The 23,473-nt window shown below is 40.4% G+C and overlaps 1 protein-coding gene across 4 annotated transcripts in view; it reads right to left on the bottom strand.

The window, feature by feature from the left end:
* ZNF143 (zinc finger protein 143) overlaps positions 1-22,783 on the bottom strand; it is a 50,578-nt gene extending 27,795 nt beyond the window's left edge. For 2 of the 4 annotated variants that reach the window (XM_039244639.1, XM_039244643.1), the window contains exons 1-8: positions 22,703-22,783; positions 12,615-12,793; positions 9,477-9,595; positions 9,070-9,162; positions 8,127-8,210; positions 7,516-7,599; positions 5,564-5,760; positions 4,933-5,007 (exon numbers count right to left, since the gene is read on the bottom strand). In XM_039244639.1, coding sequence (XP_039100570.1) covers positions 4,933-5,007; positions 5,564-5,760; positions 7,516-7,599; positions 8,127-8,210; positions 9,070-9,162; positions 9,477-9,588 — 645 coding nt within the window. In that variant the 5' untranslated portion in view covers positions 9,589-9,595; positions 12,615-12,793; positions 22,703-22,783. The remainder of the gene's footprint in view (positions 1-4,932; positions 5,008-5,563; positions 5,761-7,515; positions 7,600-8,126; positions 8,211-9,069; positions 9,163-9,476; positions 9,596-12,614; positions 12,794-22,702) is intronic. The other 2 variants (XM_039244642.1, XM_039244640.1) reach the window with 2 other exon arrangements.
* Between the last annotated feature and the right edge of the window lie 690 nt (positions 22,784-23,473).

Raw genomic sequence — 23,473 nt, 5'->3', positions numbered from 1 at the left:
GTCATGAGTTATTTTTTAATAAGTTCCATAGCTCAATCTCATGTCTGCCCCTGATTAATAACTACTGATTAAATACCTTTCTTTTAGAGATGAAAGGAAGAGGCTCAGAAAAGCAAGACTCATTTCCTCAAGATCACATAGTTAGAGAAAAGTATGGAAAATATATATGAAATATCATCCACATTCAAACTGCCTATATCCATAGGCAGGTTTGGGGGTAATTCTCTAACCCATGTTCTAGGAGAATCTGCCACCCCAGCCGTAAACCCTGATAACCAGAAAAGATGGTATATGTAAGGATGGCCAGTGGTCTATGCCCTATGTGGCCTAGCTTATAAAGTCAAGCTAAGTCCACGAATTTTCTTTCCCTGGAATTTGACCTAAGAAATAAAGGAAAATCCTGAGTTGGCTTAGGATGAGAAGCCTGAGACAGCAAGGCTGTGATGAGCTACATACAAACTCAATGATACAAAGAGGAAGCCTGTCTGCAGAGAAAAGAAGGGAGCAGAGATACCATGGAGGAGACGAGGAGGAAGAAAAAGGAGTGAGATTAACCTCTAGTCCTGATTTCTTTGCAGTTCTGGTTCCTGTGAAGCCCTGCTGTTCAGCAGTTCCTGTTCTCTGCTTATAAGCTCTGCTGTATCCTTATAATATCTCTTTTTTCCTAAGCTAGCTTGACTGGCTTTCTGTGTTTTCCAGTTATGAAAGCTCTGATTAAAAGTACCAAGCCAAAGAACTTTGATCTCCAATGTAAATAAAATTAGTTTCCAATGAAGTCAAAACTAATGTCAATCATGAAAAAAGCCTTAGTATTCTAACAGAATATGTAAAGCATCAACAATGCTATATAATGCTGACACTATTACAAATTATGTTCTCATATATTACTTAGAATATTAATCAAATGAAAATCTTACTTGACTTTCATAAACTCATGAGATGGGTAAGGCAAAATTATTGTTATTTTCATTTAGCAGATCTAAGAAATCTCAGATCCAAAGAACCCCAAAAACCTCGGATCTAGAGAAGTCACAGAATTTGCTCAATCACAAAGCTACTACACGGCAAAGCAGAAACTCTACTTAGATTTTTATTATACATGTGTGCTACTTTAACCCCATTAGCCTTACAGTTCTCACATAAATGAACACATGGGCATTCTTAAATAGAGTACTTTAATTTAGATCAGGGTTTTCAAATTGGGCACCACTGATATTTTGAATAGAGTAATTCTTTTTGTGGGGGCTGCTCTATGCCTTGCAGATACCAGTTAATGTCCCTCAATTGTGACAACCAAAGTTTTCTCCAGACATTGCCACATGTCTCCAGGTGGAGGTGGCAAAACTGTCTCCATATGAGCACAGCTGCTTTACATACTCTAGGTCTTTTTTTTAAAGTTTGTTTATTTGTTTGTTTGTTTATTTATTTAGTTTGAGAGGATGAGTGGAAGAGAGGAAGAGACAGAGAATCCCAAGCAAGCTCTTCGGTGACAGCCCTGACCTGGGTCTCAATCTCATGAACCATGAGATCATGACCTCAGCCAAAATCAAGAGTCAGATGTTTAACTGACTGAGACACCCAGCACCTGAAACTCTGGGTCTTTCTTGTCTTATGAAATTTGGTTTCATGTACGAGATCAGCTCAGCAGCACAACTAGTATGTTTATGTTACAGATGGAAGAGAAAGTTCCCAAGTGTAAGCATCAAAATGAAATTAAGTCTAGAGCTTTGAAACAAGAGTATTTATAAAAATTCTACTGCATTAGCTACAGATCTTTTATTGTTTATTTTTTAAAGTTCAGCCAGGCACAGAGTTACAACTTCTAAAGCATTCTAGCAGGAGTACCAAGAGATAAGCCAAGAAGTCACAGCTTATTTGCAGTGGTTCTTTTGGGATATTTTGACTTATGTATTGGGCTCTCAACCTCAAATATGGTACTAAACTATGTTAAAGGATGAAGGTTTGGGGCACCTGGGTGGCTCAGTCATTTGAGCATCTGACTTCAGCTCATGTCATGACCTCGAAGTTCATGAGTTCAAGCCCCACACTGGACTTACTACTGTCAGTGCGGAGCCCACTTTGGATCCTCTCTTTCCCTCTCTCTGCTCCTCTCTCCCCCTCTTTCTGCCCCTCCCCTTGCTTGTGCACACTCTCTCAAAAATAAACATTAAAAAAATAAAGGATGAAGGATTCATGTATTTCTGGTCCAGCACTATGATGAAAAGAAATATGAATCACAAGTGCAAGCTACATACGTATTTAAAAATATTCTAGCAGCCACATTTAGTTTTTTTTTTTTAATTTTTTAATGCTTTTTTATTTATTTCTGAGAGAGAGAGACAGCATGAGCAGGGGAGGGTCAGAGAGAGAGGGAGACACAGAATCCGAAACAGGCTCCAGGCTCTGAGCTAGCTGTCAGCACAGGGCCCGACGTGGGGCTCGAACCCACGAACCGTGAGATCATGACCTGAGCCGAAGTTGGACGCTTAACTGACTGAGCCACCCAGGCGCCCCTAGCAGCCACATTTAAAAAGTAAAAAGAGGGGCACTTGGGTGGCTCAATTGGTTAAGTGTCCGACCCTTGATTTTGGATCAGGTCATGATCTCACAGTACATGAATTTGAGGCCCATGTCAGGCTGTATTCTGGCAGTGCAAACCGTGCTTGGGATACTTTCTTTCTCTCCCTCTCTGCCCCTCCCTTGCTCGCTCGCTCTCTTTCTCTCTCAAAATAAATAAACATTTTAAAAAGAGTAAAAAGAAACAGGTGAAATTAATTTTAGTAATTCTTTTATTTAACCCAATATGTCTAAAATATTATTATTATTATTATTTTTAAATGTTTTATTTATTTCTAGGAGAGAGAGAGAGAGAGAGACAGCGTGAGCAGGGGAGGGTCAGAGACAGAGGGAGTCACAGACTGAAACAGGCTCCAGGCTCTGAGCTGGCAGTCAGCACAGAGCCTGACGTGGGGCTCGAACCCACGAACTGCAAGATCATGACCTAAGCAAAAGTCGGACGCTTAACCGACTAAGCTACTCAGGCGCCCCTAAAATATTATTTCAACGTGTAGTTAATATGAGAAATTGTTGAGATATTTTATATTCTTTTTTTCATAGTAAGTCTTCAGGTACTGTGTGTGTATCTTACATTCACAACACATCTCAATTCTGAGTGGTCACATTTCAAGTGCTCAACAGCCGCATGTGGCTACCCTAATGGACAGCACACACCTAGTCTGTAAAGGAGAGGTACAAAGGCAAAGGAGAAAAAGCTACAGTTACAAACAATCCTATTCAACTTCCATCTGTTTCTTTGTCTATTAGCATTAACACCAAATGGTTATATTTCTACAGCAACAGGGCTTTTTATGACATTTTACTTTAGCAGGACTGAATTCCTAGTTATGATTTTAGGTCCAGAAGTTAATTATTGATGGTAATAGATAGACTTTTATGATAATAGTATATTATAATGTTATAAATCCCAGTGGTAAATTCACTCATTTTTTGCAAAACCCATTCTATATTAGTTTACTACAAGTGTAGTTACAACTATCTCTCCTTAAAAATATTCCATTATTTAAAAACTTAATTTTTAGTCACTAATAAGAGATAGACTCTAAGGCATTGACCTACATTTCTTGAATGTATTTACACTACGCTTGCATTTTAGTAGAGTATGACTTAGGTGGATTTGACATCCTGCAGTTCAAAAAATAATTTTCATTTTATGAATTCAAAAACTTGAAAAATTTACCAAGATTCACACACTTTCAAAGCTGATGGGCTTGGTGACCTGCAAACTGTGTTTATACTACCGGCACTTCATGATACCATTTCAGAGAGTAAACAGAAATACTGGCTATTCAGCAATGTTTTGAAGCATCAAATTTTTACCAGTGATTTCAGTTATTTTATCATTTACTATTATTATAAATGTAAAATCTTCTTAATAATCCCTAAAAGTATCATTCCATGTTACTAAGTGTGATGCTAATGCTCAAGTTAAAATTGTGGCCCTGAAACAGTAACTTTAGAATAGGAGTTAAGTATGATAAAACTCTCAAAGGATGCAAACAACTATTATGGGGGAGCAAGCAGCAAAATATGAGATAACTGCTGATATTTTCTCAAGGAGCAACATTAAAGCAAGAATGTGCTACACTAATTATACACAAGCTCCAAGACACCCACCCAAACACGTCCCCCACAAACACAGAATTCAAAACAGAAGCTACAATTATCTAAATTTTGGATTTTTCATTTGTACATGTCCGAGAAAATATCTACATACTTTTTATTTACTATAAAATCTTTTCCGCAAAAACTTTTACAGGCACTGCTGCTCTGGACTGTTGTTTGGGTAAAAGATAACCAATGACTGGACCCAGGGTGAGCATCTAAAACAAGATCAGCCAACCGATGGCCCAGGAAGCAGTCTGGTACTAAAAGCATAAACAGCTTTACCCAGTAGGAACAATGATGATTAGCTAGGCTGGACCTTCTCTTCAATAGGTGAAAAGGAAAGTATGTAGGGAATAAGATGGGGGAGGAAGAAACAAAAAGATACAAAGAAAAAAGTAGTGAGGGTGAGTGAGGCCCAGGAAAGGTGCAGCCCCAGAAAAAGGATCCACAAACTGCCATGAGTGGAGGCAGTCAGAAGGTCATGTGGTCTCCCAAACTGCCTTTGATTCCAGAACACAAACTTCATTTAGATTTCTGTGATTTTTCTATTTCTTTAGTGCCATTCTGCATCCACATAAAGAACCCTGAGATCTGGGGTAGTTTGAGAAAGCAACTGCCTAATACATATACGCTGTCTCTGAAAAGATTTTCCTAGAGAGGAAGTGAGTTGGCTATTACTTCTTCCACAGAAGGGCCTGGAAATGCTAAGAGAAAGAGATTCTTATATAAAAAAGTAGCTTTACATACCTGCATTTTCTTCTCTTGCTCATTTTCTCCAATTATTCCAGTGCCTGCTACACTTTCACTTCCATCTATGGACACCTGTAGGAATAAAATAAAGCTTAACAAAGTTTTACATTTTGTAAAGCCGGGTGACAAGTACACAGGGATTCATTATTATTTATTTTTGTGTATTTTTGAAATTTTCTACTATAAAAAGTCGGGGGAACCCTTTTTGGTTATATGAAAGATATTATGTTCAATGCAAGGGAAAAAACCCAGCCCTTCTGATGTAAAATGTAATTGAGACTACCCTTCATGTTTTCCAATCTCTAATTTCTGCTTCTTAATTCATAAGCTGCTCCATTTATAGATTTTTTCTTTCATGGCACTCATCGTTGAATATATATCTTTTTGTGAGTTATCTGTCACCATTTCTTTTCTAGAAGCTCTTATTCCATTCCTTTTATCTTTATTCAAATAGTTCTTTCTACACTTCCCTTCTTTTAAGATACATGCTGATCTTCTCCTCAAGGCTATCTGATTTTGACTTTGAATTGCTAGTTTCTTATTTGACAAAGTAAACTCTTTGGTTTTATTTTAATGAAAAATAAAGAAGCTGTATCTGGGATGTTCTTGATGTTGTAAAATGCTGTACCTTTGCTGCATACTGCTCCAGAGCACTGATGGTGTCGGGGTCAATCGTGGCATCCCCAGTGTGCAGACCTGCCACTGTGCCATCAGCCTGAATTGCCAAGATGGTATCAGACTGCGGGACTTGCACTGCATGGTGGATGTATGCTGTGGTGCCGTCTTCCAGCTGAACTGCCTGTAATGCACTCTGGTCATAACTATCTGGGGGAGTGGAAGAGAATGGCATTAAATTAAAGGAAGTCTGATAGAGTTACATATTTAAAGGAAGAAGTGAATGAACTTTTACTGAGCAGTTCTATGAGCACTGGTCCACGTGCCTAACATGTGTGATTTCATTTAATCCTCACAACAATTCTGTGAGGTGGGTATATTCATCACTCTCATTCCATAAAGGGAAGCGGAGGTTTGTGGAAATAAAGCCACTTTATTTAGGAAACAGAAAAATTTAAAAACTAACAATTAACAGTCAAAATCAGTATGTAGAGGAACCAGAATCTAAACTCATGTCAGTATGACTCCAAGGTCCATGGACTTTTTTTTCCCTTGTAAATAATTTAGCCACACCAGGATATATACAGCATTGTGAAATAATAATGAATCTAAACAATTACAATGAACCTGTGATTAAGTTCCACTGCTAGAGAAAAAAATTCAGAGTTTACTTGTTCTGAATTTTAATTAAACAAATTTACTTATAAATTCAAGTATTCTAAGTTAAAAACAAATCTCCCCCTTTGGCTGCACAACTACAGTCTTTCTAAAACATGTCATTCTATAAAATATTTTATAAGGTAATAACAAATAACATTTATTGAGTATTTACTATGTGACAAATATTGTTCCATGTGCTTTACAAATGTTTGCATTTTGTCCTCATGACTACCCTACGATGTGGATACTTATAGTAATACTCATTCTACAGATGATGAAATTAAAGCACAGGGAGGTTAAATAATTTGAACAAGGTCACACAGCTAAAAGACGGCAGACCCAGATTTGAAGCCAAGAGTCTGGCTGCAGTGCTGTGTTCATTACTCTTAAGCATTCCACCTAAAACCCCTGGTCCTCCCTACATGAAGTTAATATAAAGCATCAACATTTTTGCCCTATTTGCTTCAAATAAAGATTAAGATTTTATTTAGATTGATTGACTAGTTGATAGAGAAGAGCATGTGAACATGGGTGAGGAAAAAAGCGGGAGAAAGAGAACCTTAAGCAGCCTCCATGCTCAGCACTGAGCCCAATGAGGGCTCAATCCCATGACCCTGGGATCATGACCTGAGCCAAAATCAAGAGTCGGAAGCTCAACTGATTGAGCCACCCAGACGCATACACATTTTTATTTAGGTTTAAAGACCAACACAACAGGCAAAGGATTTGTTAAAAGAAATTACATTTAAGAGGGAAAAAATCAAAAATTTAAATTTCAAATGTTTAATTTCATATTTGAAAAGTAGCCTCTACTCTTTCTCTCCTTCTCTCAAAGATAAACATTAAATTTTTTTTTTTAAAAAGGAGGGTATCTGAGTGATTTAGTCAGTTGAGTGTCCAATTTCAGTTCAGGTCATGATCTCGCAGTTCATGGGTTTGAGCCCCACGTCGGGCACTGTGCTAACAGCTCAGAGCCTGAAGCCTGCTTCAGATTCTGGTCTCCCTCTCTTTCTGCCCCTCCCCCACTCATGCTCTATCTCTCCTGCTCTCAAAAATAAACATTAAAAAAATTAAAATAAAAAAAGAAAAGTAGCCTCTATTTGAAGTTTGCTATTCCAATCCATTACTCGACAGCTCAAATTACTAGAAAGTTTTTCCTTAGACTGCGCCAAAATCTGCCGTCTTATATTTTGGAGAACAAACACAAATCTTCATTTACATGATAGCACTTCAGCATGTAAAGGTAGATCTTATTTTTCCCACACTCCCATTTCTCCCTTATTCCTATTCCCAAAGTTATTTTACCTTTGGAGGTATGGTGAATAAATGCTGTAGTCCCATCTTCTAGCTGCACTGCTTGACCATCCTCTAAACGCAAACTGTCCCCTGCTCAAGAACAATGCTTACATTTAGATCCCAGGTCTTCTAAGTACATTCTGATAACTCAGCAACAAGAGTCAATAAACCATTAAACACATAAAAACCCATACATGCTTTATGAATCCTTGAATGTTTAGCTTTTTCAGTAAAGCTGCTCTAAGTAAGTGCTTGGTAAAAAGATATTAGAATACTTGTTTTCAGAATATATACTGAGGAATAAGGAGAGTTAAAAGAAAGGGGAAAAAAAGAATGAAATGAGACACATGTAGGAGTTAGATCAAGTAATATAAATATTCACTTAGGACCATTGTCCATTTATCTCTGGAGCGTAGTCCAGTAACTTCTTTTGTATTATTTTTGAGGGAATGTCTCAATGAAGTAAAAATGGTCTTTAGAGCCTCTCTTTGATATCTACTGATCTCCCCTTCAGAAAGAAGACTAAAGACCTGAACAAAGTTTAGGCAGTACGAGGCAGCTGGAGGTAACAAATCCTGAAGTATGAGAATCAGGAGGGTAAGTAAGTATCAAATACTTACTACTTTTAGGTATAGGTACATGTTGAACATAGGCAGCAGAACCATCCTCCAACTGAATGACCTGACCATCTATGAGTTTTCCATCTGGAACAAAAGATTTAAGCCAATAAGTTAGCACAAGCAAAAACCTTAAACTTTATACAATTTCAAAATGGTATCAACTATAAAAACATACACTACTTAAGATCATGTTCATCTTGGTTCTTCCCTCAATGTTCTGAAGCAATTCAAAAACACATCCAGTGATCCTATAGAAAGCAGAAAATCCTCCCTCAGCCATTCTTCCTCCCTCCAATTTTCAATTAAATAAGTTCAAGAGGAAGAGTGGCTCATCACAGCAAGCTACGTGGGCTGAATCTCTATTTACCTTTCAAGGCCACTTAGGAACAGTGACGCTGACTACAGGGAAGTTGAACCTGGGAAGACTGACAGATATGTCAGTGTATGTGAGGCAGTTGTCATTCTCATTCCTGGGTGATGTAAGTCCCTTGACTATGTACACATGTGCTCAGTAGGTGTCCATAAAAACAAGGAATTTGAGAATTGGGCTACTTCTTGGAGCAAAGGAGATACTGATTTACAGATGATGTTATATAAGCAAAACCAAATGTCTATACTTCTAGGCATGTATCATAAAAACATTAAATAAATAATAACCTGAAGTAAAAAAGCAGGAAAGGTCTTATTAGAAATAGGTTGGGGACACTTCCCCGCTTCCTCACTAATTTTCACACCCCAGAATGTATTCTAAATATCTCAAATACAGTCCCCAAATCATCAAAACAAATTTAACTGAAATTATTTAAAAATTACTACATGCAATGGTAATATCCAATATGGCAGCTTTAGAATGGACTGGGAAGGGGGGTAAGCTGCCAGGTGTTCGAACTCTGAGGTTATATATTGCTGGTATTAACCCATGGTCTGTATATGAGGCACATACCTTTAGAATTGTGTTGTATATAAGCGGTAGAGCCATCTGCAAGGGTTACTGCTTGCAAGCTTACACCTTCCATATTTTCTAAATTGTCACCATCTATTATAAAAAAAATAGTTATTTTCTTTAGATAACTATTATATGTATGTGCTGTTTAAATCATTTTTTTAAAACAAAAATTAGGCATAAGACAGACTGATTAAGACTCAAATGGGATTTCTTCTAGCATTTACAAAAACTATTTCCCTGCTCTACTGCACCCAGTGTCCACAGCAAGAGAAGAAAGGCATAGTTTTTGTCACGTTGGCTAAACAAGAAACAGGGAAGTAAACACGGTGTTGTGAGCTTTCATTCTCCCTTAAGATAAATGATATTTCCAAACCCACATGATCCCTCCAAACGAAATTGCTCACCTGCCACCGTTACTGCCTCTGTCAGGCACAGGGTAACATGTTGAGCCTCCATTCCTCCTCCGGGAAACTCTGTCATTCCCTGAGAATCTCGATTTATTTGGGCTAACAACATTTTCTACCTTGAAGAAAAATATAGACACTTGAGAACAAAGTACAACGCATATGAAATGAAAGCTACAAAGAATATTTATCAACCACAAAAATTTGCTACAGAGGTAAACAGTATTCAAAATAAGCTGAAATTTCACTTAAACATATGTAAGGTTAAGAGTATTAACCCAAAGTTCAAAGCGCACCTTTCATATCCATCAGTAAACTATTGAGCATGCTGACAAGTCTTGCCTATCAGTTTTGTAACATGTCTAAAGTTTCTATAATTAGAGTTCTTTGGGTTTAACATGGTTGAAGATCCCCACTTATTCCCACAGTCAGGTTGAGTCAATCTTCAGAAGCCTATCCTGAATCTGGCCACTTCTTAGTTCGCCACTACCTCCCTGATTCCAGCCACTACCACCTCTTGCCCACATTACTGCAACAGCATCCTAACAGGGCTTCCTGCTTCCACTGTGACCTCCCCAGTCTCATCTCAATACAACAGTCAGAGTGCCCTTTCGAAGGGAAAAGTTAGATCAGGGCCCTTTTCTGGTCAAAACTTTCTGATAACTTATCACAGTAAAGCCAAAAGTCCTTAGACTGCCCTATGAGGCCAATAATCTTGTCCCTCATTTCCTACTACTCTCTACCTCATGGATTTCATTTCAACCACATTGGTGTCCTTGCTTCTACTCAAACATACTGGGTGTTCTATTGCCTCAGGACCTTTACATTTGATGGTCCTTCTGCCTGAAACATACTTCTCAGTATCTTCATTGGTATTCCCTGATCTTCAAGTTTTTGCTTAATGTCACCCCAATGAGAGCTTCCCTGTTCACCTCATTTCAGGCTGCACCTCCCACTTCCCGACCATGCTATACCCTCTCTTCCCTCCTTCATATTTCTGCATAGCACTATGACATATTACATGTATTTACTTATTTTGTTTGTTTCTTATCTATCCTCCCCACCCCACCCACCTACAATGCCCCAGGAATTTTATCTGCGTGCTCACTGCTGACTCACACAAGTACTTGACACATAGCAGACCCACAATAGGTGCTGAATAAATGGATGAATGAATGGCTCTTTTGCCAATCACCACCACAACCCCCTTCCTCCCTTCTCCCACTTCCTGGTCCCATTATCTCTGTGTGCCTTGAATTGTCTCAAACAGGAGATGGGAGATAACTTAGCTGCCTTGAGCTAAGGAATTGGACCAGAGGATCTCTTGAGGACTTTCCAAGTCTAAAGGTTTGATTTCAGTGTCAGTATTTAAAAGAAAAGTGTGCAGATAGTAAAATAAAAATTTTTAATGTTAATTTACTTCTGAGAGAGAGAGACTGTGTGAGCAGGGAAGGGTCAGAGAGAGGGGGAGACACAGAATGTGAAGCAGGCTCTAGGCTCTGAGCTGTCAGCACAGAGCCGGTTGTGGGGCTCGAACCCACGAACCTTGAGATCATGACCTGAGCCAAAGTTGGATGCTTAACCGACTAAGCCACCTAGGCGCCCCACGCATTTTTGTTTTAGAAGCACTATAAACTGGGGCACCTGGGTGGCTCAGTCAAGTGTCCAACTCTTACTCTTAAATACTGAGAACAAACTAAGGGTTGATGGGGATGGGAGAGGGGAAAAGGAGTGATGGGCATGAAGGAGGGCACTTATTGTGATGAGCACTGGGTGTTATATGGAAACCAACTTGACAATAAACTATAAAAAAAAAAGTGTCCAACTCTTGATTTTGGGTCAGGTCATGATCTCACAGTTCATGAGGTTGAGCCCTGCATCTGACTCTGTGCTGACAGTGTGGAGCCTGGTTGAGATTCTCTCTCCTTCTCTCTCCTGCCCCTCCTCAGCTTCCCCTCTAAATTTCTCTCTCTCAAAATAAACATTAAGGGGAAAAAAAAGAAACACTATAACCTGTATCGTCTTCGAATTAAGGCCGGGAACTGTGGTTTAGGCTCGTAGAAAAGCATCACAGCTATGATAAAAGTCAATCAAGGGCTGAATTTTTAGGGAGTCCTGAAAGACTCCTATCTATAACTGTTCATAGAGCAGACTGAAACTTCAACACTTCCTTGCTACCTCTAAGAGTTAATAGAGAAGCCTCAAAGTAACATGTATACTGCTATTAAGACGCCTGATGAGGGGGCACCTGGGTGGCTCAGTCAGTTAAGCCTCTAACTCCTGATTTCGGCTCAGGTCACAATCCCAGGGTCATGAGATCAAGCTCTATGCCAGGCTATGTGCTGATAGCGAGAAGCCTGCTTGGGATTCTCTCTCTCTCCCTTGTTCTCTTCCCCTCCCTTCCTGTGTGTGCTTTCTCTCAAAAATAAATAAAAATATGTTGGGGAAAAAAAAAAAAAAAGACCCCTGATGAGAATAGGGTTGGGACAGGTTAATTTTCAGAACAAGTTCTGTCATTATATAACAGAAACAATTTTAGATAAGGAAATAGAAGGGAAAACCCCTATAAAGATGTAATAAGTATTGTGATTCTTGTAGTATTCATCTAGGAAATGATTTTTTTAAAAGGCAGATCACAAGGTAATTTGGGTTGTGATAATAATAAGTGTCTAAAGTTGTCATTTTCATTCAATTATGTATAATCTTCTAATAACTACAATATATAGCATCAATATATATTGCAAGATTTCAGCACCTAAAGTTTCATTCCTAATGGGAAAAGGCAACATTAACTGAAACATGAATAGACAACTGTTTCCTGGACACAAACTGTTGGCAAATACATTAAGTATTGATAGGAGAAAGCATTCAAAGTAGTTCAAATGGCACTACAATCACCAGAGATAATAAGTGATGGCAGGTGCCTCTTATTTTTCAAGTTCTCAGAAAGACTCTGGGATACAAAGCCCTTTGTCAGAAAAAGATCACATGGGGGAAAATATGATAGTGAAGAAAAGAAATAAGCCAGAGATCAAAATATTCCACAGTTGCTCACATATCCATCATCATGTCTTGATCATTTCTGTCACTGACATTTTCAGGTTGTGTGAAAATGAACATGTAAGACAGACACGATACCTTTAGAAAGGGCCACCTTATGAAAGGTAGTCAATTTCATGTGCTTTAGTCATGAATCATGGGCCAAAATCAGACACAGAGGAGGCTGTCCTGAAGCACTACAGGAATCTCCATGAAGACACAGTGTGTAATATATAAACTTCCTGCCTTTCTGGAAGATGATGATGATGCATGTCAGCCTAAGAAAAACAAACATACTATAGAAATGTAGCTAATGTTATATACAGAATATATAAAGAACTTCTAGGGGCACCTGGGTGGCTCAAGCAGTTAAGGGTATGACTTAAGCTCAGGTCATGATCTCATGGTTCATGGGTTTGAGCCCCGCATCAGGTTCTGTGCTGACAGTGCAGAACCTGCTTGGGATTTGCTCTCTCTGCCTCCCCTGCCACTCCCCCCTCCCCCCTCGCCGGTCAGGCTCACACATGCACATGCACTCTCTCTCAGAATAAATACATTAAAATAAAATCTTAAAAAATAAAATAAAATGTGAAGCCCTTACACATTTCAAGTTTAGCTTGTCTGTTAGAGACCATATTACCCCAAATTACTATGAAAACATAAACCTAATGGTCCAGGTATAAAAGCAAGAACTCAAACTGCAAGTAATCTTTATCACAATAAGAAATGATACAAAAAGAAATCTAGATGAACAAATCTTAGATGTTTCTTTGCACAGAGCCACACAAACCAGGCCTTCAGAAATTGTCAAACTCAGGCCCTAACTTCAGGTCAATTTCACCTAACCATAACAAAGAAGCTAGATCTATTACCTGCTCTCAATTCCAAAATATCCTACTATAAAAAGTGCTCCGTGGGACATCTGGGTGGCCCAGTCAGTTAAACATCTGACTCTTGATTTCACCTCAGAATGTAATCTCATGGTTTGTGGGATCGAGTCCTGTACTGGGCTCTGCACTGAGAGTTAGGAGCCTGCTTGGGACTCTATTTCTCTCTCTCTGTCTCTCCTCTACTCACACTGTCTCTCTCTCTCTCTCTCTAAATAAATAAATAAACTTTTAAAAAAGAAAGTGCTTTTTCGTTAACACTGGTCATTTGTGCTGCATTTTAGGACATCTCCTAGCCTGGAATGAAGAAGTTCCTTAGTACATAGCAACATGGAAACAGTGAGCTATCCTGTACATTTGATGTTTGCAGAATCAGTTACACAGCTTTGGTTAGCATTTGTGGAAAACCGTCTTTCAAGTCTCTTCAGTTTTATTTAAATATACACAGGGACTAAGTATGTTCCACTGATGAAATGTAATTCAGTTAAATATAGAGCAGTGAGAATGTGCTGGCAAATGAGGTAGAGTTTTCACAGGCTCCATAGGATGCCGAAGGGCAAAATATAGTGACAGAATTTATACTACCAATTTTAACTGGGCAGAATATTCTACCGGGTGGGTGAAATGCTGAAACTTGAAGGCTCTGCCAAAGTCCAGGACCATTCAGAAACTGAGTATTTGGCACTGACTAGCAGGGAGCTGAGATAAGGTCTACCAGGCCTAAAGCTAAAAATATTTATGAGAAAAAGAGGTGAGAGCAAAGACAAGAATTTAGAAATAAACACGTAGGTCTAATCATCAGGAATGCCAATTTGTTGATGGTTTGATTAACTGAACCATTGATATAAAAAAGAGCTTTAAAAAATATTTCTCTTAAACCTCAATAGACCAGCACCGACAACATGGGTTGGTAAGGGTACACCTGCAGGCAGCAGGTTGCTAAGCATGCCCTGGTTTGCTTTTACTGAGACTAGGGAGTTTGAAGAATAGAAGCTGTTGGAGAAATAGAGATTCTGGCATATTCAGAAGCCATTTCTGGCACTGCTCCATTTAAAAAAAGGCAGAATAAAGTAATTTCAAAACTACTATGCCAAATTGTACTTGGCTTCTCTAAGATAAACACTGTATATGTTAACATTTTATTATTCAAATTGTTCTTTTTACATGGGTAAGGGAAGCAAAGCATAATTGTTAGAAAATTATGAAAATTTCTGAGACACAACTCCTAAACAAAATAGATCCTCTGTCCAAAAAGGCATTGAATAGGACACTAAATGTGGATAGTTTAAACATATACCTCTAGACAGAAGAACTATTTCTGTAGGCCTCACATCTACAAAGCACTTTTCAGATCTAACAACTTATTTGATAATTCAGTGGAACAGTGCTGGGGAGCCTGGCTGGCTCAGTCGAGGGAGCAGACGACTCTTGATCTCAGGGCTGTAGGTTTGAGCTCCATGCTAGGTGTAGAGATTAATAAAATCTTAAAAAAATAAAAATAAAAATAAATAAATAAAACAGTCCTTCAGGATCATACAAGTTCCTGAGCTCTTCCAACCTTCTCTGAACCTCCAAAGTTGTCCAGCAAACTGACTGTTTCTTCATGGTAACTATTTAAAATATTTTTTGAGGTTTTTAAAATTTTTAAATTTTTATTTATTTTTGAGAGAGAAGAGGGGGAGTGGCAGAGAGACAGGGAGACACAGAATCTGAAGCAGGCTCCAGGCTCTGAGCTGTTAGCACAGAGCCCAACGTGGGGCTGGAACTCACTGACTGCAAGATCACTCAGCCAAGGTCAGGTGCTTAACCGACTGAGCCATCTAGGCACCCCTGGGTTACTTTTATTTATTTAAAAAATTTTTAAATTTTTTTAATGTTTTATTTATTTCTGAGAGAGACAGTGTGAGCAGGGGAGGGTCAGAGAGAGAGGGAGGCACAGAATCCGAAGCAGGCTCCAGGCTCTGAGCTAGCTGTCAGCACAGAACCCGATGCGGGGGGCCTGAACCCATGAACCGTGAGATCATGACTTGAGCCAAAGTTGGATGCTTAACCGACTGAGCCACCCAGGAGCCCCTGGGATACTTTAAATCAGAACAAGAACTTTAAGATCCTTTGGAAGGAATCCTAAGATAGACTCCTCCAGATGTGAACATTTTCCCCTATGGTCTTTTTTTTTTTTTTCTCAATGTCTACTTACTGTGAGTGAGTGAGTGAGTGAGTGAGTGAGTGAGAGAGAGAGAGAGAAAGAGAGCCCAAGCCAGGTAGAAGCAAAGAGAGAGGGAGAGAATCTCTCAAGCAGGCTCCATGATGTCAGCACAGAGCCCGATGTAGGGCTCCATCCTACAAACTGTGAAATCACAAGTTGTAGGCTGAGCCATCCAGGGCCCCCTCCCCTATGATCTTTTATAGTTGTACTATTTATAGAACTAAACACCAGTCCCTTAGTCTGACATTAAAGGCTCTCTCTCCAATCTGGGCCCCATCCATTTTTCAAATTTCATCTCCTATTATTCTCCTATAGGTCTTTACCTTTACCACGATCAACTACTAAAACGTGTTTGTTGGATAAATATCCAGGACTGATACTTTCAGTAGTATATGTACATATGTGTGTATATGCACACATATATGTGTATAAATAACATGTGTATGTGCATACAAGGTTTTTAGAGATATAGAGAAGTAAAAAAGAAGTCCTTCCTTGCCCTTAAGAAACTCATTCCAGGGGCGCCTGGGTGGCTCAGTCAGTTAAGATTCCGACTTCGGCTCAGGTCATGATCTCACAGTTCATGGGTTCGAGCCCCGCGTTGGGCTCTGTGCTGACAGCCAGCTCAGAGCCTGGAGTGTGTTTCAGATTCTGTGTCTCCCTCTCTCTCTGACCCTCCCCTGCTCAAACTGTCTCTCTCTCTCAGAAATAAATAAATTAAAAAAAAAAAAAAAGAAAAACTCATTCCATGGTGGGAGACAAGTGAAAACAGGTAATTAAAACACAATTGTGTATGTAGGTGAGGGGAATCCCCACAATTATTAGAATAACTTGGTACCACTTACCAATACTTTATTTTTTAAGTTTATTTAAATAATCTCTATACCCAGTGTGGGGCTCAACTCATGACACTGAAATCAAGAGTCACGAGCTCCTCTGACCCCTACTTGTCAATATTTCAAATGCAATTTTAAACAAAGTAATTCTTCTTGGGATCTATTAAAGTGTGCAAGTTCTCTCTTAAGTGTGCAAGTTCATTGTAGTATTATTTATAATAGCAAAAATTAGTCAACAATCTAAAAGTGCACCCAAAGGACAAATTAAATAAACTATAGGACATCCATAAATGAAACATGCAGACATGAAAAATGGGATAGATATGAAATGGTAGGAAATATGTCCAAGATATGTTGTAAGTGATGGGAAAAGCAAATTGCAGAAGTGTTTTTTATGTATGGTATGACTGCATTCATGTTTTTAAAAATGTATATAAATATCTGCATATGCTTGTATATACATTTAAAAATTCAAGTGGTTACCTTCCAGAAATGGGATTAGGAGGTGTGGGTGGAGTGGGGAAGGGACTTTTACTTTTTACTACATACATTTTATAATTTAAAAAAATATTTACCATGTATGGCTTTCATGGTTTTAAAAATAAAACTACTTTTAAAAAAAGTTATTATAAACAGGCATTAAGAGAGTAAAGAGCACGTAACTTTTTTCCTCAGGGATGCAAAGATGATGACATGTAAATTTGTGCATAAAAAGACAGTAAACATTTCCTAGGAGTAGGAAGAGTAGAAAGAGCAGTCTAGGCACAGGGAACAGCTTTTAATTGTCACTGGCTCTTCTATGGTGTCTTTGCCCCCAACTAGCCAGATTTCAGTCATTTGAATCCTACAGTATTTGCTGTATTTGGCTTGGAGCCCAGGTCACTATGGATACTCATCACATTTTTATTATCATAGGTTTCAACTGTATGTGGCTTAATGATCAGTTGGTGTGCGAGCATCTGACTCCTTGCTCAGCTCCTAGGCAATTAACCTGCTACTGAATTCCCATTTTCTCTTTTGAAAAAATGGGAGAATACCATCTGATAGGGCTGTTGTCAGAAGTGAAATAATGTTTTTAAAAAATGAAATTATGGGGGCGCCTGGGTGGCTTGGTCGGTTGAGCGTCCGACTTTCGCTTGGGTCATGATCTCGCGGTTCGTGGGTTCGAGCCCCGCGTCGGGCCCTGTGCTGACTGCCAGCTCAGAGCCTGGAGCCTGTTTCAGTCTGTGACTCCCTCTCTCTCTGTCCCTCCCCTGCTCACGCTGTTTCTCTCTCTCTCCTATAAATAAAAAAAAAAAAAAAAAAAAAAGAAATTATGTATATAAAGCCCTTAGCACTCCAGATGTACTCAAAACATGCCAGTTTTTTCTTCTTCTTCTTTTTTAATGTTTTATTTTTGAGAGAGACAGAGCACAAGCGGGGGAGAGGCAGAGAGAGAGGGAGACACAGAATCTGAAGCAGGCTCCATGCTCTGAACTGTCAACACAGAGCCTGCCACGTGGGGCTTGAACTCACAAGCCACAAGACTGTGACCTGAGCTGAAGCTGGATGCTTAGCCAACCAAGCCACCCAGGCACTCCAAAGCATGCTATTTTCTTTCTACAGGTTAGGAAAGTGAGGTTTATGAACCTCGTTTGTGACTGAAAGGCTTGTATCCTATTATCTATTGTTCTTCTCTCCTATTACAGTATTTTTTTTTTAATTTATTTTGAGAGAGACAGAGAGAGCGAGCGAGGAAGGGGCAGAAAGAAAGGGAGAAAGAGAATCCCAAGCAGGCTCTTGACTGTCAGCTCAGAGCCTGATGTGAGGCTCAAACTCACAAACCCCGAGATCATCACCTGAGCTGAAACCAAGAGTCGGATGTTTAACCGACTGAGCCACTCAGGCACCCCTCCTCTTATAGTCCTTTAATCTCCACATCCAGTCTGCCCAATTAGACTATAAGCTTTCTAAGGTAAGTACTATGTTCTATGGGTCTTTAAAATTTTGACACCTACAATTACATGTTCAGGGCACCTGGGTGACTCAGTTGGTTAAACATCCAGCTCAATCTTAGCTCAGGTCTAGATCTCAGGATGGTGAGTTAAAAATTCACACTGGGCTCTGTGCTGGGCACAAAGCCTACTTAAAAAAAATGATATAATATCTAATGAGTTTAACATAATTCATGTTGCACAGTGCTTTATAGATGTCCTCTGTTGTATACATCCAACCATGCTGACCTTTCTGCTTTATCACATACTGCTCAGTGTCACCAATCTAAAATATCCATTCTACCTCCATCTCCTTATTCTTTACCACAGAATTCTATCTCCTTCATAGTGCTTAACAGAATTTCTAAATGAACTCTAAGTTCCATCTTGGCTGGGCCTCCATCTATGTTGTTCACCCCTGAACTCTCAGTGCCTATAAGAATGCCGGACACATGGGCGCCTGGGTGGCTTAGTCGGTTAAGCGTCAAGACTCACTTAGGTCATGATCTCGCGGTTCGTGGGTTCGAGCCCCACGTCAGGCTCTGTGCTGACTGCCAGCTCAGAGCCTGGAGCCTATTTCAGAGTCTGTATCTCCTTCTCTCTCTGACCCTCCCCTGCTCACACTGTCTCTCTCTCTCTTAGAAATAAATAAAAAAAATATTAAAAAAAAAAAAAAAGAATGCCTGACACATGGTATACACTTACTAATTATTTGTAGACCAAATGAAAACAATTTGTATAAGGACATGGCTAGTTAGCTGTCTGAGACAGGATTAAAGACTACATCTTCTTTTATTCCAATGCTCTTTTCATGGTGTCTCACTGTTTATAATATGCTACTGCATTAGGTGTGTATATAGCACATATAAACTGTAATTTAAATAATTCCAACTTCTTGTGATCATTACATCCACGCTATATATAAGATCTCTATTTTTCAACACATGGCCAAAGGCATTCATCATTATTTAAAGATGTGCATAAATTGGGATACCTGGTGGCTCAGTCGGTTAAGCATCCAACTTCAGTTGAGATCATGATCTCAAGGTTCGTGAGTTTGAGCCCCACATCAGGGTCTGTGCTGACAGCTCAGAACCTGGAGCCTGCTTCAGATTCTGTGTCTCCTTCTCTCTCTCTGCCCCTCACTGACTCACATTTCGTCTCTCTCTTAAAATAAACATTAAAAAGGGGCGCCTGGGTGGCTTAGTCGGTTAAGCGTCCGACTTTCGCTTAGGTCATGATCTCGCGGTTCGTGGGTTCGAGCCCTGCGTCGGGCTCTGTGCTGACTGCTGGCTCAGAGTCTGGAGCCTATTGCAGAGTCTGTGTCTCCCTCTCTCTCTGACCCTCCCCTGCTCACGCTGTCTCTCTCTCTCTCTCTCTCTCCTAGAAATAAATAAAAGTATTAAAAAAATAAAATAAAATAAACATTAAAAAATTTTAAAAAAAAACTTAAAGATGTACATAAATAACACAATATCCCTGCTATGCCAGATTATGTACAGTACTCAAAATATTGTATCACTCTAGAACTACAGACACCTTATCCCCCCCCCCCCCCAAGACATCTTATATTTTAAAATTTAAAGAAGCTAAAGAGGTCAGTACTTGGTATATTATTACCATTAATAACTCAGCTAAGAGACTCGGCTTGAGCCAACCATTGATTCTAGTCGTAGCTTTGCTGTGTAATAATTGGACAAGTTACTCCAAACTTCAGTTGACTCACCTGCAAAACAGGGAGAACTCTAGTACTTGACTTAGGTTCATAATGAATAATTTTATGTATATACGTAAGCCACTCAACAAACCATTTAACTCAGTGCCTACCCAAAATTAAGTGCTAAGTAAAGTGGTATTTTAAATACACACACACACACACACACAAAAGTAGTTTGGAGTTAAATGCCTGTGTCTACACATTAATGGACAAGTTATTTCCACATGGTGCAGAGTTCCCACTGCAGCATAGTTTTAATTGGGATTAGATTTATGGAAAACTGTGGATAAAAGTGTATTATTGTTTTCAGGTTTTTTTTCTAAGGGGAGAGGGAGCTTTCTCAGTCTAAACCCATCTTAAAAGCAAAATCATTTTAACTGATAGTACAATAAAGTTTAAAACACTATCCTAGGGGCGCCTGGGTGGCTCAGTTGGTTAAGCGTCCAACTTCGGCCCAGGTCATGATCTCGCAGTTCAGGAGTTTGAGCCCTGTGTTAGGCTCTGTGCTGACAGCTCAGAGCCTGGAGCCTGCTTCAGATTCTGTTTCCCTCTCTCTCTTCTCCTCCCCCGCTCATACTCTGTTTCTCTCTCTCTCTAAAACAGACATTAAAAAAATTTTTTTAAAAATACAAAGAAAAATGGGAAAAAGATCCAAATAGACATTTTCCCGAAGAAAATACACAATGGCCAATCAACACATGAAAAAATGCTCAACACCATTAGCCATTGGGAAATGCAAATCAACAAGAGATACCACTTCATACCCAGTAGGATGGCTACTATCAGAAAGACTGAGAATAATAAGTGTTGGCGAGGATATGGAAAAATGGGAACACTCACGCACTGCTGACAGGAATGTAAAATGGTGCAGACAATTTGGAAGAGTTTGACAGTTCCCCAAAAGGCTGATCAAAGAGTTTCCATACAACCAAGAAATTCTACTCTAGGTACTTATTCTAGGGAAAAGAAAACACACATCCACACACACTTGTATACACGTTCAAAGCAGCAGTGAAAACCCAAATGTCCATCAACAGATGAATGGGTAAAACTTACGTCCATACAATGAAATATTACTTAGCAATAAAAAGAAATGAAGTACTGACACAGGCAATAACATTAATGAACTTTGCAAACATTATGCTGTGAAAAAAGTCAGTCACAATAACCCACACAGTATGTGATTCCATTTATATGAAACGTTCAGAATAAGCAAATCTGTAGATTAGTAGTTGGGGAAGGTTTAAGGGTAAATAAGGAGTAACTTAACCAGTAGTTTCATTTTGAAGTAATGAACATGTTTTAAAATGGATTGTGATGATAGTAGCACAACTGTGAATTTATCAAACCTACCTAATTACCTACTTTAAATGGGTGAAGTGTAAGATATGAAAGCTATATCACTAAAGATAATATTTTTAAAAAATAAAAGGGGGTATAGAAAAAACAGCCAATCAAGTATGTAGACTGCCAAATAATTTCCAAAGTAGTCGAAATACACCTGGATAAATTAGTTACGCATTGTATTTAGTGATCTTTTCACCTACTCTTACTAGACACTTAAACAATGAACTTAAACCATGCATTCGGTAAGAGCAAATATTAATATTAGCTACAGATTTTTCTTAATTCAGTGAATCACGTTATCACTCTGAAGACAACTTTGAACCTACAATTTTTCACCACATCCCCATTTCATTATTATACCAGCTGATTAGACTTTCAAAGCAAAGGCTAAAGTTGAGTTTAAACTAATAATGGGGTTTGGCGATGGTATTCTTTCCTATTTCTTGCTTAGCTTCATTAATGCGGGGAAAACACTTAAAATGTTCAAAATAGCAAAAGCGGAGGGAATAAAAATTGGTTCACGTTCTACACTAACAGTACAAATCAACTGAAAGATTCACTAACTCTGGCCAAAACCGAGAAAAAAGGGCAAGGATAAAACTGACAATTTCTCATATTCGATGTTAGGCCTCAGTAACCTAAAAGTGGGGGAGAAAAAAAGTGAGAGAAACAAGAAATCTGTGCACGATCTGAGTGGGAAGAAATGCTGGGTACGATCCGCAGGCGGGATCCCGAGCGGGCCCTTGGCCAGTCCTGCCGCCGGCGCCAGACCGGGGCCTGGAGCGGATCGTGCCTCGGCGTCCCAGCCGGAGGAGCTTCGCCTCGGCGGCGTCTGGGGACTCGCCCCGCGCGGAGGTCAAGCCGAGAAGCGCCGCCAGGTTCCCGAGGGCTCCACCCTCCCCTCGTTCACTCCCTCCCCCTCGGCGGTCCCCTGAGGGGAACAGGCGGGGCGCACCGCGCACAGACTAGATTGGGGGGGGGGGGAACGTCCTCAGCGAGAAAAGCTCCGCCGCCCTAGAGTGGCGGCCGCGGGTTATTAATAAACTCCGCTTCTGCCCAGGCGCCGCTACCGAGGCCGGCCGTAGGATCGGCAGGGCCTGTGGCGAAGGCTGAGCAGTCGGAGTCAGAGCCCGGGCCCAAGCGGGCCCGCGCCGCCGCGCTGAGGGCGGCGGCCGGGCGGAGAATAATGCACACTGGGTAAAAACACATTTATATACGAACCTCCGAGAAAATTTTCCAACAATTCCTTCGTCCGACCACCATGCACCAGGACAGGAAACAGCCGCCCGGCCCCCAGGCCCCGCAACCCGCATAGCCAGTCTGAGGCCCGCCCCCAGCCTCCATTGGGCAAGCATTACGTCACTCACGAGACGCTTTCTGCCTCCCATTGGCTTAAATTTAGGCGACGCGGAAAGAGACCGCCTTATTCACGCCTCCTTTTCTTGACGTCAATTTCGTCTGGCCTTGCAGCCAGCGCCTGAGTGGCTTGTGCAAAGTGCGGAATCAAAGTTCCTGTGTCTGACTGGTTGGCAGAACCGCTCATCCTAGACCGACCCCGCCTCTTTGACAAGTGATTTATGCCGATTCTGGGGCCCCAGCGGGAGGCGCCATTTTGTAGCGAGGGAGGGAGGATGGTCCTTGTGACTAGCCGGGAGGGAGAAGGGGTGACAGGCGCCATTTTCCCCACAGGGGCTAGGAGGTGGCCTTGGCTCTCCCGATGGGCTTGCTGGAGTGCGTTCTGGAGACTGGTTGGGCTTTGCCTAGCGACTACCGAGTGTCGCCCCGTTGGGAGGGAGGTTGTGGGGACGGCTAGGACAGAATAAGACTCCTGACCGCTCCCCGGGGGCTCTCGGTGCCAGAGGAGGCCTTTGGTTTCGGGTGAGGGCTTTGCTTTCCAAGAGCTGCTGTGTGCTGGTCACTGGCTGCCAGGCCTGCCTGCGCTTCTCAAGTCGCCGGGGCATCATTCGGTGGGAGAGTGGGCCTCCTTTCCTT

The sequence above is a fragment of the Hyaena hyaena genome, unplaced genomic scaffold (genome assembly GCF_003009895.1).
Source record: "Hyaena hyaena isolate Hyena2069 unplaced genomic scaffold, ASM300989v1 scaffold_245, whole genome shotgun sequence".
NCBI lineage: Eukaryota > Metazoa > Chordata > Mammalia > Carnivora > Hyaenidae > Hyaena > Hyaena hyaena.
Note: the sequence above shows the minus strand (reverse complement) of the source record. Positions and strands in the feature narration are given on the sequence as shown.